This window comes from Onychostoma macrolepis, chromosome 23 (assembly GCF_012432095.1).
Source record: "Onychostoma macrolepis isolate SWU-2019 chromosome 23, ASM1243209v1, whole genome shotgun sequence".
Classification (NCBI taxonomy): domain Eukaryota; kingdom Metazoa; phylum Chordata; class Actinopteri; order Cypriniformes; family Cyprinidae; genus Onychostoma; species Onychostoma macrolepis.
Window position 1 is genome coordinate 826,602 of NC_081177.1, and position 17,986 is coordinate 844,587.

The following is a 17,986-nucleotide window of genomic DNA, read 5'->3' on the forward strand; positions in this document are numbered from 1 at the left end:
CACAGACTCCAAACTTGATTCAAACAGTAAAGCACAGCACAAGCAATGTCAAGATTTGATTCCCAGGGAATCAATGAGGCTAAAAGAAATTGCTAAAATATTTTGAATATTTTTTTAAAATATATAATTACTCATGACACAGTTGACTTTTCAAATGAAAATCAGTATAAATTATGTCTACATTTCCTAATCTAGCAGTCTAATAAACATGGTATTTTATTTAATGAATGTTGTTGGCTCTTTGACTTTACTTCTTTTTTTCCTGTAAATCGCTTTGGATAACAAGCATCTGCTAACTGCATAAATGTAATAAATGTACGTTACCATCTCTTTGATGTGATTTTAGGGTAAAATGTGACCCAAACATGTTCTTGACAGGTTGATGTGAGATTAGTGTAGTTGATGTTTACTCAAGTCACCTACACTGGTTACGTTATACTTGTTCTCACTTTATAGTTTGACATTTGTCTGTTCCTACCGTGTGTGTGTAGGAGTCTGTGTCCCACCCCTCCCTCGCTCCTCAGTGATTTGGCGCTGCAGAGGCTCCGCCCCCCGAGCAGTGCGGCGTGGGCGGAGTTTCTGAATGCTTCAGCCAATGGAAGGATGGAAAGAGACTTTGCCCTGCTGACGCTGACAGACACAGAGCAGAGAGAGCTGTATGAAGCTGCACGCGTCATCCAGAACGCCTTCCGCAGATACAAGGTACACACACACACACACAAACACACAACTCAATGACTGACTGAGTGTGTGTTTGATTTGATAACGATTGGTTGTTGTGTTTAGGGGCGGAGGCTAAAGGAACAGCAGGACATGGCTGCAGCTGTAATACAGCGCTGTTACCGCAAATACAAACAGGTACAAAACACACACACTATGAATGTTCTAAAGGAGAACATTCTATCCACCTTATTTTTCAACGTGGAATTAAGCTGTTTTCTGTGAATATGCGCTGTAGGAAAATAACGAGAATAATAACAAAGTGCTGTAAACAGTAAAGCCGTTTGCAGTACAAACCAGTGTTTGTACAATAATATGGAAAGACACCAGTTTGCGATGTCAAGCAGCAAAATGAGCTGTTTTGTACAGCTAAAAATAGCTGGATGTGAATGACACCAGAAGCCGGACACATTAAATTTATTTTACAGGAAAAATAAGGTGGATATACTTCTATTGCAAGAAGTACAGGCAAAAACATTTTTTCATGCACTGGTTAATTTGGGATTTTAGGCTTTTTGGCTATTCTTAATGTGTTTTTTTGGACTAATAGAAATAAAACATCTAAAAAAAACACTTAAGTGTTTGTTTTAATGCACTTTTATCTATTTGCATCTGCAGATTTCAATTCCAATTCATAACTTTAAAAGTTTTTTCTCCACTTCAGCAGCACTTACAAACACCAAAACTTACAGTTTCATTCCTCTCTATATTCTGAAGGTTTTTACTGAGGGGTTTGTTTATATTTCATTCACACTGATTTATACAACATTTTACTCCTAAAAACATGGTGAAAATGTATTTTTTTCAGTCTGTTGACAGTATTTACTTAGTTATGGAGTGAAATTCAAAATCCCTTCAGTAAAATCCTTCAGAATATAGAGAGGAATAAAACTGTAAGTTTTGGTGTTTGTAAGTGCTGCTGAAGTGGGAAAAAAATTAAACATAATGTATTGGTATTGAAATCTTCAGACGCAAATAGATGAAGTGTAATAAGGCAAGACATTGCAGCCAAACACAGTTTTTTCATTCACTGCTCAGTTTTGAGATTTTGCTCTATTTTGCTTCCATAACATGTCTTCTTGTCAGACTAGTGGAAAGAAAACATCCAAAATACACATCTAAGCGTTTATTTTATTGCACTTTATCTGTTTACGTCTGTACATTTAAATTACAGTACATATCTTAAAGTTTTTTCTCCATTTCAGCATTACTTACAAAAACCAAAACTTGCAGCTTTATTCCTCTCTATATTCTGAAGGTTTTTACTGAGGGTTTTTTCAATATTTCATTCACACTGATTTATACAACATTTTACTTCTTAAAACATGGTAAAAATGTGTTTGTTTTCTGTCTGTTGATAGTATTTTCTGGCTTATGATGTGATCCACATTTCCACTCTGGAAAAACCTTTGACTCTAATATGACGACAAAATCTTGTTCAAAATTGACCAATGTTCAGATTTCTGTTCAAGAAATTTATGCAAATTGGTACATATTTTGTTAGACATTGATTCACTTGCATATTTAAAAATAACTTGTCATACAAAAAATGTTTGCAATGCTTAATGTAATCAATCAACTTGGAAACTATGGTGATATTTATTAGTTTAATTTTTATACCATTTTTACAAGTAAGAACGTCACCAAAATGAGGCTTTGGGAGATTTTGTAAATTTTAGCTTGCATCTGGGCACAAATTCGTCCTCAAAATATGGCTAAGCATTTACAAACACACACACACACAGAAACATTTGATGTTAAGAAACAAACTGTCACTGACTGTTCATTTACTGAGTGTGTGTTTGTCATTGTGTGTGTGTGTGTGTGTGTGTGTCTTCGCTAACACACTAATATTGCTGCCGTGTCTCTGATCTCTCTCCTGTTTCTCGTTTAATTTCATGCTAGCTAACATGGATAGCACTGAAGGTAATGTCAAACTAAACTGTACACACCGTTGTGGTTTCGCACTGTTTCTGCTGTGTGGTGTGTGTTCATGTGTGTGTGTTTGTGTATTTTGTGTTGTCCTCCTGCAGTATTTATATATTTATGTGTGTGTGTATGTGTGTGTGTATGTGTGTTTGTCCTCCTCCAGTACGCCTTGTATAAGAAGATGACGCAGGCGGCCATACTGATTCAGAGTAAGTTCCGCAGTTATTACGAGCAGAAGAAGTTCCAGCAGTCGCGGCGGGCGGCCGTCCTCATCCAGCAGTACTACCGCAGCTATAAAGAGTATGAGCGCGTCAAGCAGGGGCCGCGTGGCCCCGGGGCCCTCAACACCAAGCTCAAGTGAGACGCGCACAATATACCACACTGCAGATCATTATATGAGTGATTCTGTGATTCTTCGCTCAAACTCTCGTTCTGTGTGTCAGAGGCTCGTTCCTGACCAAGAAACAGGATCAGGCTGCGCGGAAGATCATGCGCTTCCTCAGACGCTGCAGACACAGGTATACGTCTGGATGTCATTCTGTGACTCGAGTTTCCATTCCTGCATTATTTGAGCTCAAGCCAGTCGTTCTCAACCAGAGGCCTCAAGATAAAAATGACTTAAAACAGGACAAACTCAACTAAAATCGACTTTAATTCACCTCCTCAGCAAATGTTGTTTCTTTGAAGAATCAGGATTCTCATAATCTTGGAAAACTATATGAGGACGTCTCGATTTAAAAGTGTGATTTCTAGACCTGGAAAAGTCTTGGAAATTAATCAAATCTTAAAACATTTATATATATGAATATAAGATTTTACTAGTTAAACAACATGTATTATTCATGTTATAAAATTGCACATAAAAATATTTTTTATGTATAAAAAATATTATTTTTATACTTTTATCATTAATTCTTAGCCAGTAAATTTATTATTTATCACCAAACTTACAGTTTCATTCCTCTCTATATTCTGAAGGTTTTTACTGAGGGGTTTGTTTATATTTCATTCACACTGATTAATACAACATTTTATTCCTAAAAACGTGGGGCGAAAATGTGTTTTTGTGATTTATGGAGTCATAAATAGAGAAATCCAAAATCCCCTCTGGAAAAGCCTTCATTTCTAATATGTGAACAAAATCAAACAAGAATTATGAACCTGGCTTCTTCAGATTTTCAGATTTATTTGCTGGAAATGTATGCAACTTAGTTCATGTTAGTTATATATTATAATGTGTGTGTTTGCAGGATTAAGGAGCTGAAACAGAGTAAAGAGCTGGAGCACAAAGGACTGACCACCTGACCACACACACACACACACACACACACACATATATACACACACTCGTACAGCCGTGTTTACAGTCGTCCGCTCATCACTCGTGTCACACACACACACACAGAGGATTCTCTTTGGCTTGTTTTTTCCAGTCGTTGCTGCAACACTACCATTGACGTTCAGCTTTCCTGAATGTTTGGAATGTTTTTCTGTATTAATGGATCTCTATATAAATGTAAACAGCATCTACTCTCATATATACTGTATGATCAGAAATACACAGCTGATTGTGTTGACATGGTTATTTATTGATCTCTTGGAGATATATTTTATAAACGACAGAATGAACGCCGCGTCTGTATCCAAAGTCTTAAATCGTAGTTGCCACGGTAACACACGGCGGAAATGTACAGTTGCCTAGTGACGAACACGCGATGGCAATTCTAGTCCAACGGTTTGTTAAATATTATCACTGTATATGTTCATTAAATATAATGAATATAATATCAGTCCAGCAAATAAATGAAATGTTGAGCTCTTTCAGCAGCATCTGTCACAGAAAATCATTTTGATTCGTCAGTTTGTGAAAACAGTTCACGTGAAACTAGTGTGATAGTAATCGTTTCCTGAACTCGTGTGTGTTTGTGTAAATCTGCTCACACTCTCATTACTGTACATGCAGTTTATCTGTGTAACGACGACGGATCCTGCTGATGAAGCTCGCTTTCTCTCGTAAGACGTTCAGTTTGATGGTTTAATGAAACAAACTGTTATCAAACCACCATGAGTTTTTCATTTCTGAAACTCCAGATTCAATACGTGCAGAAGCCCTGAAGTCCTTCCTGAGATTAAAGATCACATTTTTTTCTATATTACATTTTCTTTGGTCTCTCCAAAGAATTTCCTCTCTAAAAAACCAAGAATTTTTATTCTCTCATAAAAAAAAATTTTTTCTCTTTCTCTCGTGAAAAATTGAGGAGAGCAAAGAAATTTGACGATAAAAAAACTTTTGAAGAGAAGAAAGCTTTTAAGGAAGAAAAATTGAGAAGAGAAGAGTTTTTGAATAGAGAGGAAGAGTTTTGTGAGTGAAAACATTTTAGGCTTTTCATGCTGAAGTTCAGGGCTTCTGTAGGAGCTTGTTTCTGCCACAGAATAAAGATATAATAATAGTGAGTTTTAATCTCACGATTTAGACATTTTTCTGACAGTTGCGAGTTTGTGTGTCACTTTATATACTGTAAAAGTTATTAAATATGAATAATTCTGGATTGTATGATAAATAGCAATTACTCAGTTTTTGTTCTGTGGCGTGAATAATCTTCCATAATTCCGAGATCTCAGAGCCGCGTGTGAAAGGCGTCACTAGGCATCATTAGACTGGAGGATCGTTTGTTTTCTGGATATTTTTGAATGTGCCTTGAGGTGTTTTTAACTGAATGAATTGCAGCAGTCCTGCGTCTCTGAAGAACTTCAGTTCTCGTCTCGATTCAGACCTTTATGCATTAGTCTGTAAATACTGTACAATATAAAGAGCTGGTGAAAATATATTTAAGAAAGAAGACTTGCTTCTGCCTGATGAAATGTTTAATTTATTCTCTGTACGGATTGCCGATATGCACGCTTATATTTACACGAGATTCTTCAGCATGTTTTTGCTTGCTGGTGTTTATCGTTTGCATGAGTTTCTGTTTGTTTTTGTTCATATTTCCACTCACAGGCCTTTAGTACCGCTGACGCTGATTATTTATGAATATAGATTTATGGACATGTTTGAATTGATTTCTACTGTATAAATTCATTGACATTTTGCAGATATTTGTTCAGGCTGTTTTACTGTTTCATAACGTTTCATTAAAATTCTTCAAATTCAAGTTTCTTTTGTTTGTTTGTTTTTTCCTCCGTTTACACTTTGCTCCGACACAAGAACATTCAGACAGATGCGTTAGTTTGGTGTTAAAAGAATTTTATTCCCTGACAGATTACAGACATGTTTCTGAAATGAAAAGCAGATAATTAAATAACTAAATAAATAACCCAGACAGCAACATAGTTTTGGCCCAGATCCAGCCCACATCTGGCCCGTGTGAGATCCATGCAGGCCAGATATGGGCCGAATCTGGGCCGACACTGCTTGCTGTCTGGGAAGGCTTTTAAATATGATTGAACAATATACACTAAATATATATATATTTAGAAAAATGCAAAAATAAACAAATGAATATTTGATGTATTTGACATTTGAATAAAACAATATTTGATTCCACAGAAGTGGCTTCTTAAAACATATTTGAACAGTTCTAAATGTAATAATAATAATAATAATAAAAATGTAACCCCATACATTTGACAACTAAAGTCACAAACCATCTGAACTCAAACTCAAGCACAGGCCTTTAGTACAGCTGATATTGACATGACTTTATAAATATATTATAAATATAGATTTATGGACATGTTTGACTTGATTTCTACTGTAAACTCGTTCTGAGATTTTAAAGATATTTGTTCAGGCTGGTTTACTGTTTCGTAAAGTTTTGTTCACACAGGCAAACAAGAATATTCACAGTTTGTTTTCAAATGTCTTTTGTTTTTACTACAGACTTGGAAAAAAAATTCTGGAAGAATTTCTTAGATTATGTAATAAAAATAAATTTTTACAAATTGAATATTACTGCAAATACACTGAACATGTTAAAATGCTAAAATATATGAAAAAAGCTTAACCCTTTAGGCACCAGGGATTTTTGTAAAAATGCTGGATTTTGACGTCAAGATTTCAAAATCTTGTGAATTAGAAAAATGTTGGGCATGACCGAAAGTTTATGTGAGGTGTAAATATACTCATCTAATTTGCATATTGTGACGTCATCAGGGGGTGGCCATCTTGAATTTCATAATATTCAGGAAATAGCAGATATTGAATTGATGTTTGAACTTATTTGCATGTTTTTTTGTTTTTTTTGCCTTTTGTCTTTCCAAATTATCAGAAAAGAGGAAACCAACAATAAAACAGGAGAAAGTACTAATTAGACTATTAGGAACTACAGTCTATTTTAATAAGTCTTGTGGTAATTTTGCCACTTTGGCGCTTAGAGGGTTAAGCATATCACTGATTGTACAATGATAGACACTGAGCTAATATTACGTGTTCATATATAACTTAAAAGAAATCAATTTTCTTAAATAAAAATAAAAAATAATTACACATGAGACTCACACACATATATACACACACACACACACACACACACACACACACACAATTTATATTTAGAATTTGTTTAGAATTTAGTTTTTTCACTCAAATTGTGAAACTCGTGTATTAAATAAATTCAATGCACACAGACTGAAGTAGTTTAAGTCTTCGGTTCTTTTAATTGTGATGATTTTGGCTCACATTTAACAAAAACCCACCAATTCACTCTCAACAAATTAGAATATGGTGACATGCCAATCAGCTAATCAACTCAAAACACCTGCAAAGGTTTCCTGAGCCTTCAAAATGGTCTGAGCTGAACTGAAGGCCACTGTCAAAGAAACCTGGGGCCTCATTTATAAAATGTTGCGCAAAAACCGTCCTAAATTTCATCTTACGATCGTTTCTCAGAAATGCGTACGTGCGATTCATTGAATGAACGTACGAACAGAAAACGAGCGTACGAGCCTCTTTCAGATGTGAAATCTATGAATTGCAAATTATCTTGAACTTGCGCGCAATTGAATAAGATCAAATCTGTGCGTATGCCCGCTTTATAAATGAGGCCCCTGGGCTTCCAGACCACCTCAGCAGTGCCACAAACTGATCACCTCCATGCCACGCCGAACTGAAGCAGTAATTAAAGTACTACCAAGTACTGAGTACATATACAGTAAATGAACATACTTTCCAGAAGGCCAACAATTCACTAAAAATGTTTTTTTATTGGTCTTATGAAGTATTCTAATTTGTTGAGAGTGAATTGGTGGGTTTTTGTTAAATGTGAGCCAAAATCATCACAATTAAAAGAACCAAAGACTTAAACTACTTCAGTCTGTGTGCATTGAATTTATTTAATACACGAGTTTCACAATTTGAGCTGAATTACTGAAATAAATGAACTTTTCCACAACATTCTAATTTATTGAGATGCCATGCCAAATCATGCACCTGCTTGCTTTTCTGTTTAATTTTAGTGTTAGTGAATTATTGTAAAGTGTTACCCAAATAATGCATTTTGTGCGTTTACTTGAAACCAGCCGACCCAATCTAAAGGGTCTGGAGTGATTCTGGATGAAGGAATGGTCTCTGATCTCGTCAGGTGTCTCTAACCTCATCAGGCATTATAGGAGAACATTTAGAGCTGTTAAACTGGCAAATGGAGGTTTCAGAAAGTATTGAATAAAAGGGGGCCGTTAATTGTGGCCAATGTGTATTAGAGAAAAACATTTATTTCATAATGATATTTCCCCCCATTTTAAATTCTTATTATCCAATGAAAGGTTAGATTTTTGTGAATTATATTTCTTGACATTTTTTTGACCATGACTGTATATATATAATAAATATACACAGTGCACACACACATATACAGTATCTCACAGAAGTGAGTACACCCCTCACATTTTTGTAAATATTTTATTATATATCTTTTCATGTGACAACACTGAAGAAATGGCACTTTGCTACAATGTAAAGTAGAGAGTGTACAGCTTGTATAACAGTGTAAATTTGCTGTCCCCTTAAAATAACTCAACACACAGCCATTAATGTCTAAAACTCACAAAAGTGAGTACACCCCTAAGTGAAAATGTCCAAATTGGGCCCAGTTAGCCATTTTCTCTCCCCGGTGTCATGTGACTCATTAGTGTTACAAGGTCTCAGGTGTGAATGGGGAGCAGATGTGTTAAATTTGGTGTTATCGCTTTCACTCTCTCATACTGGTCACTGGAAGTTCAACATGGCTCCTCATGGCAAAGAACTCTCTGAGGATCTGAAAAAAAGAATTGTTGCTCTACATAAAGATGGCGTAGGCTATAAGAAGATTGCCAAGACCCTGAAACTGAGCTGCAGCACGGTGGCCAAGACCATACAGCGGTTTAACAGGACAGGTTCCACTCAGAACAGGCCTCGCCATGGTCGACCAAAGAAGTTGAGTGCACGTGCTCAGCGTCATATCCAGAGGTTGTGTTTGGGAAATAGACGTATGAGTGCTGCCAGCATTGCTGCAGAGGTTGAAGGGGTGGGGGGTCAGCCTGTCAGTGCTCAGACCATACACCGCACACTGCATCAGATTGGTCTGCATGGCTGTCGTCTCAGAAGGAAGCCTCTTCTAAAGATGATGCACAAGAAAGCCCGCAAACAGTTTGCTGAAGACAAGCGGACTAAAGACATGGATTACTGGAACCATATCCTGTGCTCTGATGAGACCAAGATAAACTTATTTGGTTCAGATGGTGTCAAGCGTGTGTGGCGGCAACCAGGTGAGGAGTACAAAGACAAGTGTGTCTTGCCTACAGTCAAGCATGGTGGTGGGAGTGTCATGGTCTGGGGCTGCATGAGTGCTGCTGGCACTGGGGAGCTACAGTTCATTGAGGGAACCATGAATGCCAACATGTACTGTGACATACTGAAGCAGAGCATGATCCCCTCCCTTCGGAGACCGGGCTGCAGGGCAGTATTCCAACATGATAAGGGGAAGTCGTGGCCTAATGGTTAGAGAGTCGGACTTGGACTCGCGAGTTTGAGTCTTGGGCCGGCAGGGTGTAAATGATTGTAGGTGGGGGGAGTGAATATACAGCGCTCTCTCCACTCTCAATATCACGACTGAGGTGCCCTTGAGCGAACCCCCAACTGCTCCCCGGGCGCCGCAGCATAAATGGCTGCCCACTGCTCCAGGTGTGTGTGTTCACTGCTGTGTGTGTGCACTTTGGATGGGTTAATTGCAGAGAACAAATTCCCACAACCTTGCAAAAGTAGCTGAGGGTAAAGGTGATGGACTGGCCAAGCATGTCTCCAGACCTAAACCCTATTGAGCATCTGTGGGGCATCCTCAAACGGAAGGTGGAGGAGCGCAAGGTCTCTAACATCCACCAGCTCTGTGATGTCATCACGGAGGAGTGGAAGAGAACTCCAGCGGCAGCCTGTGATGCTCTGGTGGACTCCATGCCCAAGAGCACTCAGTACGCTGATCTGTAATTTCTTTACAATTTAATACTACTTAGTCATAATAATCAAAAGCAATTAGAAAGCAATCGGGTGCTTGGATTATTTGAAATTCACAGTTTGGTCAAACCTCTCTGAACGATTTAAACACAAACAAAAAAGCATATAATGGACCCTGGACCACAAAAGCAGTCATAAGCAGCACGGGTATATTTGTAGCAAAAATACATTGCATGGGTCAAAATTATTGATTTTTCTTTTACACCAAAAATCATTAGGATATTAAGTAAAGATCATGTTCCATGAAGATATTTTGTCAATTTCTTACCGTAAATGTATCAAAACTTAATGTTTGATTAATAATATGCATTGCTAAGAACTTCATTTGAACAACTTTAAAGGTGATTTTCTCAATATTTAGATTTTTTTGCACCTCAGATTCCAGATTTACAAATAGTTGTATCTCAGACAAATATTAACAAACCATACATCAATGGAAAGCTTATTTATTCAGCTTTCAGATGATGTATAAATCTCAATTTCGAAAAATTGACACTTAAGACTGGTTTTGTTGTCCAGGGTCATATATATATATGACAGAACTATTTAGATAAGGGTTAGATGCACTATTCCCTAAACCGATAATTATGATTTGGAGACCACATTTAACACTATAATGAATCTCTCATATTTGTCTATATTATATTCTAAGCGTTTAATGCATTTACAGACAATGTAATTGCATGTAACTGCCATATAACTGTATATTCACTGTTTTAGAGGAGAGTGCCATTGAATGTGTAGCTAATATGAAGTGCGTTTTCATGAAAAAAACAAAAACAAATCTAAAATCAGAACTGAAAACAAACACTAGATTAAAAAAAAAAAACTCCCAATAAATGTCCAAACAGCGATGCTATCAGAACATTTATTGTGAACATATCTTGCATCATTTACATCTGTTTTGTTTTTGCAGTTGATGTTGATTTGATTGGAATTGTTACTTATTATTAGCATCACACCAACTGAGAATTTGTTGCAATGATTTTAAATTCAGTTGAGGTATCTGACATGCATGTCATAACACTGATCTTTTATATGAAGTCTTTAGTCTTTATATTTGGTCTCCAAATAAGTATCGGTTTAGAGAATAGTGCATCTGACCCTTGTCTAAGTTCTGTCTTAAATCAGAAGATATATATATATATATCTCAATCCAAGTACACAATACGACCACAAGAACTTTAAGAATCATATGCTTTTTTGTTTGTTTAGATAAATCGTTCAGAGAGGTTTGACCAAACTGTTAAACTAGGTTATTTTCAAATCATCCAAGCACCCGACTGATTTCTAATATTTGATTATTATGACTAAGTAGTATTAAATTGTAAAGAAATTACAGATCCATCTTTGAAACCTGATTGGTTGATAACTTTTGACAATGTTTAATTCAGGTACGAAAATAATTATTATCTAGCTCATGAGCGCAGAGAGATTTGCGAGTGCACAGGACAGTTTGCGTGAGAGAGACACGTTTTAAGTGCGGCCGGTTATCTATTTTTGGATATATATCTTTTTCACAGTTCTTCAATACATCACCTTCAGTCTTTACAAATTATGAAATTTTCTTTTTATCATATCTGATTCAGGCTGCTGGGAAGCGCCATTTTCCATTTAAATAGGATATCGTATAATCTGAAAATATACTTTAAAATAATTTATATATTTACAAAATATTTACTTTAATCTTATTTTTATTATTTCTATTTAACAATTTTTCTAATTTCATTAGGTCCTATTTGCTGGCTGAAGTTTATTTTTTCCTTACTGTCAAAAATAAACAAATAAATACAATAAAAACAAAATAAATAAAATGAACAACGCTATTTTCTTATAATTTCTAACACCATTGAGGTTACATTACCTCTGGATTACGGTCTTCGAAATGAAATCTCAAAACACAAACATTTATTTGAATGAATATTAATGTTAATATGTTGTTGATATAGCCACACTGGAATAATTAAAATACCTTAGAAATAAATACAGAAACCATAAACTACAGTTAAAATCATAAATCATAGTTCAAGAAGAAATCTTTTACCTGTATGTGCGGATCCATGAAAGCAAAGGCTGTGAACGATCAATAATCAGCATCTTCATCCCTCACAGCACTATTGCTTTCATAAAACACATCACAGTGTCACAAAGACAGCCTTTTATTCAATATCCACCAAACAAGCCCCATCCAACACAATAAATACAATTCAAAACACACATACAGACACATTAAATATATATATATATATATATATATATATATATAGAGAGAGAGAGTTGCTGAAAGGCTCAATGACGCTCTGTCCATTTGTAGATATGTTGTTGTTCGTCTGCAGAGCACAGGAGGGACAGTGCACACCCTAAATACACAAATCAACACAAGTACACAAATGCACAAAGTCAACAAAAACATGTTTGGCCAGATCCCACTGTCACACAGTTATAGTGCATTCTCTCCTGGCCATAACAAACCTCTCGTTTCCTCTAGAGCCCTGTAGTTTGTTTCAAGCCTAAAACACTCACACACACACACACACACACACACACGGTCAGAAGTGTGTGCTGGAGTGAGAGGCGGTGAGCGGGGAGGTGCGGGCCCTGTGGCGCAGCTCGTCCGTGGAGCCCACCGTTAGCCGCAGCATGGCGAGGACATTGGCGCGGTAGCGAGCGGACATGATGTTATACAGCAGAGGATTGACAGCAGCGCTGACGTAAAACAGCACCAGAGACACCAGATTGAAGTACTGACTGATGTAATACAGCTGAGGGCTGGAGTCCGAGACCGAAAACAGCGTCCGGCTCACGTGGAACGGCAGCCAGCACAAGATGAACACCAGCACGATCACCACTGCGACAAAACAACACAACAGAGCGATAGTTCAGCTAAACATCACAACACCTTCAACCTCGTTCACTTAAAACAGCATACTGCTTTGACGCAGGGCTATTATAGTTAACTAAAACCATAACAAAAAATTCTTACTTCAAATAAATGTTAACTAAGATAACATAAAATATTAAAAAGCTTAAACTTATATGATTTCAGCTAGCTGCCAGGGTAGCTTATTTAAATTTAGTTTAACTAAAATAACAATACTATAACAAACTAAAATGAAAATAAAAACTATATAGACATAATTAGTAAAAACAACACTGTAGCTAATAAAAATTAACTGAAAAAGACATTAACTGAAATAAATAAAATATAAAAACTTTTATTTCAGCTAGTCGCCAAAGTAACAAATTTGTATTTAGCTGAACTTGATGTCCCAAAATTACTCAAACTAAACAAAAAATAAAAACTAGAGACATATTTAAGAAAAATAATAAATGACAAAAATTGGGGAAAAAAAGGTTTTGATTTTATTTCAGATAGTTGTCAAAGCAACTACTTTTAGTAAGTTTGATGTACTAAATAAACTAAAACAAAAATACAAAAAATAATAAAAACTATATAGACATTTCACAAAACCATAATTAACAAAGATGACAAAAAAAAAAACGTTAAAATTTAAAATGAAAACAGAAAAAAATATAATTTCAATGATACCAAAATAACACTGAATACTACTGAACTACTCCTTTAAGGATCCACAACTGAATTGCATTATTACCCATTATCCTCCTCACCCATCATGCGGAGGGTCTGGCGGTGTGTTTTGTCTCGGTGCATGTGCGCGCGCAGATGCAGGCGGCGCGCGATCAGGCCGTACAGAAGCGACAGGACGGTGAGCGGACAGATGAAGTACAGGTTGGAGAGCCACAGCATGGCTTTCAGAAGCCCGGAGGTTTGCGCGAACTGCGTGCATCGGCACTCGCTGGCTCCGTCCTCAAACTGCTCCACGCCCACCAGAGCAAACACGGGCCCCGCACTGAGCATGGCCACGCCCCACAGCCCCGTGATCAGCGCTCGGACACGCCCCCTGGTGACCAGCGAGCGCGCGCGCAGCGGGAAGCACACGGCCAGGTATCGCTCCGCCCCCAGCGCCGTCATGTGCAGGATGGAGGAAAACGTGCAGCATTCGCCCACGAACATCGACAGCTTGCACACGGCGTCGCCTAGCAACCACGGACGAAACCGCCAAAGCTGCGAGAGAAAACCACAACGTATGTTAATGCACGTAAAAAAATAAAAAAAAAATCAAGGGGAACTACAAACACTAGAACTGTGTCCCAAATGATGCACTATACACTATGTACTCAACCATGTAGCGTATGAATTTTATAAGGTTGTTTTATCATTAATAATCGGAGTCTGATAGCCCCTCCCCCTTTATAATGTAATTAAAGCTGCGACAGTTGAGTGCATCAAGCGTCCAACATTCCACACTTCATTTTTTTCCCAGTTATTTAAAGGGATACACTGTAAAAAGTGAAAGTTGACTTAACTTAAAATTGAGGAAACCCGTTGCCTTAAAATTTTTAAGTAAATGATAATTAAAAAAATAAGTTAATTGAATTGTCAAGTTAACTTAACTTTTGTTATTATTATTATTATTATGTACTTAACAATTTTAAGGCAACGGGTTTCACAATTTTAAGTTAAGTCAACTTTCACTTTTTACAGTGTAGTTCATCCAAAAATGACAATAGTTTTTGTGCGCAAAGAAAACAAAATAACGACTTTATTCAACAATTCGTCTCCTCCACATCACCGCCATATCGGAGAGTATCGCATACGTAAACAACATATGCAACGTATGTACGAGGATGCGCTGTTTACGTTGTTTATGCTTTGATCTGAATGTAAACAGTGTATCCGCGCACATACGTACATGAAACTCTCCAAAATGCAGCTAATAGAGTGACGCAGAGACGAATTGTTGAATAGAGTTGTTATTTTTGTTTTCTTTGCGCACAAAAAGTATTCTCGTAGTTTGATAAAATTACCATTGAACATGATGTCACGCGGATTATTTTAACGATCTTAACGTTTCTGAGCGTTGATCGTGTTAGGATCCTTGCTGTCTATGGAGGCTCAGAGAGAGTTTAGATTTCATCAGAAATATCTTCATTTGTGTTCTGAAGATGAACGAAAGTCTTACGAGTTTGGAACGACACGAGGATGAGTAATTAATGACTGAACTTTCATTTTTGGGTGAACTATCCCTTTAAGTGCATCATCTGGGTTATAAAGTGCACTGGGTTATAAAACACCCTAGTCACACTGTTCGTACTACAAAATAGTGCATAAGTAGGCGATCTGGGACGCACCTTAGGTCCATGGCCGATAGTTTGGCTAGTAATTTTTAAAGCACAATATGACACAAAAGATCATCGGCATTCATGACAAATCAGATCGTAGTGCACACTAGTGAGACACATTCCTAGTACAGATTAAAACAATAAAAAAGGTAATTGCAACTTCTTATCTCACAATTCAGACTTTTTTATATCGAAATGATATCTCGAGTTATAAACTTAGGCAACCAATGGGAGCGCAGGTCTGTCACATGATACAGTTGCATACTGCAGCAGAACCCAACAGAGACATGCAAGCTTCTTAAGATGAAACAGCACCTTATAGAGATCCAGAGGCATCAGCAGCAGGATGAGCACGTCTGATACGGCCATGCTGCTCAGGTACAGGTAGGTGGTGCTTCTCATTTGTGGGCGTCGCCACACCACCAGAATGGTCAGGGCGTTTCCCAGCAGGCCGAGCAGCAGCAGCGGCACACACAGAGTCGTTAACACCACCAGCTCGGTGTAGGTGAAGAGCGACTGGTCTTCCCATCCCTCCCAGTCCGTTCGGTTCCCGCAGCAATCCCATCCGGATCCAGAACCTTCCAGCGCGTCCATGTCCGAGGAGCTCAGAGCTGCTCCATCATCATCATCATCATCATCATCAGGCTCCTCATGGCTCAGAGCTGCAGGACAGCAGTGAATGTGCGGCGAGGACAGAGGACTCTCGCTCCTCGTCTGTGCCGCCCACCGCTGGAGATCAGGAACAGATCGATTCACTCAATCACACTCGAACATTCAGAGGAACACAGGAGGAACACGCTGAGATCTTCATCAAACCGTCCGGTCCTGCTCAGAGATCGCACTTACACTGCAAACATTATTTTCTTGCTTAATATTTTCTAGAATAAAAACTGTTAAATGATTAATTGCATCCAAAATAAAAGTTTTGTTTACATCATATATGTGTGTGTGTGTATATTTACTGTGTATTACATTTATATTTATTGGGTAAATACACACACATGCATGTATACATTTCAGAAAAATATATGTATTTATAATATAGATTATATGAATATAAATATAGACATGTAAACATTTTCTAAATATATACTGCATGTGTGTGTATTTATATATACTTAATAAATATACACAGAATACTCACATATATTATGCACACAAAAACTGTTATTCTGTATGCAATTAATCGTGATTAATCATTTGACATCACTAATATAAATATCTACAAATTGTAGAATTAAGATTCTTAAGACAAGATTGCATTCACTGTAAAAAAAAAAAAAAAAAAATCCAAATTTGGTTAGTTTTTGCTTAAAACAAGTATAAATATCTGCCAGTGAGGTAAGAAAAATAATTTTGCTTTGCTTTTGAATTAAGATTATTTATATTTTTTCTCCCTTTTTAGATGAATTCTTTATTTAATTTCTACTTATTTATACAATTACGTCTCTCTCTTTTATTTATTTATTTTTGTATCCATTCAATTATGCATAATAGAGATATACACATACTCAGTTGTTACACACACCTTACATAATGTACATCTAACTTTGTGTTCTTCTTATTTTGTGTTTTTGGTATCATCTAAGTACGTTTTGTCTTATGTACTGCTTTAAAAAAAAAAAAAAAAAGATTATTTTTCTTACCCCATTGGCAGATTTATTTATTTTTTGCTTGTTTTATGCAAAAACTAACAAAATTTGGACAATATTTTCAGAAAACAAGACAAAATATCTTAAATCATTTTACTTGTCAAGTAAATGCATCCTGATATTTATACTAGAAAACAAGACAAAAATACTAAGGAAGAAAATATTTTTTGCAGTGTAGAAATTTAAAAAAAAAACCTTACAGTAAGGTTTCTCTAGTTAGGAAGAGTTAACTGCATGAACAAAAAATACTTTTAAATCATGTGAATGTTAATTTCAACATTTACTAACAGATTAAAATGAACAGTTGCATCAATTATTAGTATTTAATGGACCTGAGCTAATGCAAAACTAACTAATAAATACTGTGACAAATGTACTGCTGCTTTAACGCATGGGAGTGTTACCCAAAAATATACAGTATATTTAGCATGAAATGAATCCTACTTCATGCCATTTAAATATTTAAAAACATTGAGAACATTTAAACCCCTCCTAATGAGTAAAAATCAAATTGTTATTATATTAACACCATAAAAATAATTTAAATTGTGTACATTTACATGTACAGTACATATAAACTATTCTATTATTTGTAGCACCCAATTTAATTTATGCATAATTAGTTAATCTGAACTACCAATGGAAAAATACTTCTTGTAAAATGTTAATTTCAACATATACAAACACATTAAAATGAAAAGTTGCATCTGTTATTAGTATTTAATGGACCTGAGCTAATGCAAAACTAACTAATAAATACTGTAACAAACGTATTGCTGCTTGTTAATGTATTAACTAACGGAAGTGTCACCAAAAAGATAAAAATAGAGTATGTTGCATGAAATTAAATATACTTCATGCCATTTATATTTTGTGATGTTTTTATGACAATTGAGCAAATTGAACCCCCTCCTAATAAATAAAAACATCATCTTTATTAATGCCATGTAAGTATATTAAAAGTGTGACGCAAATTTGCATTTAAAGTACAGTAAGT

The 17,986-nt window shown here is 36.3% G+C and overlaps 2 protein-coding genes across 4 annotated transcripts in view; one reads left to right on the forward strand and one right to left on the reverse strand.

The window, feature by feature from the left end:
• camta2 (calmodulin binding transcription activator 2) overlaps positions 1-5,801 on the forward strand; it is a 45,690-nt gene extending 39,889 nt beyond the window's left edge. The window contains exons 18-23 of one of the 2 annotated variants that reach the window (XM_058762568.1): positions 492-702; positions 787-858; positions 2,626-2,646; positions 2,813-3,006; positions 3,093-3,167; positions 3,900-5,801. In XM_058762568.1, coding sequence (XP_058618551.1) covers positions 492-702; positions 787-858; positions 2,626-2,646; positions 2,813-3,006; positions 3,093-3,167; positions 3,900-3,954 — 628 coding nt within the window. In that variant the 3' untranslated portion in view covers positions 3,955-5,801. The remainder of the gene's footprint in view (positions 1-491; positions 703-786; positions 859-2,625; positions 2,647-2,812; positions 3,007-3,092; positions 3,168-3,899) is intronic. The other variant, XM_058762569.1, reaches the window with a different exon arrangement.
• Positions 5,802-12,002: 6,201 nt separating this feature from the next.
• On the reverse strand, positions 12,003-16,349 carry LOC131531673 (growth hormone secretagogue receptor type 1-like). 2 transcript variants are annotated; one of them, XM_058762618.1, is made up of 3 exons: positions 15,653-16,347; positions 13,763-14,219; positions 12,003-12,980 (listed from the first exon to the last, which is right to left on the reverse strand). In XM_058762618.1, exons 1-3 carry the CDS (start codon positions 15,929-15,931, stop codon positions 12,682-12,684), a joined length of 1,035 nt encoding a protein of 344 aa, XP_058618601.1. In that variant the 5' UTR covers positions 15,932-16,347; the 3' UTR covers positions 12,003-12,681. The 2 variants fall into 2 exon arrangements, with proteins under 2 accessions (XP_058618601.1, XP_058618602.1); XM_058762619.1 differs by having other exon boundaries at positions 12,681-12,980; positions 13,747-14,219; positions 15,653-16,349.
• Positions 16,350-17,986: the final 1,637 nt, after the last annotated feature.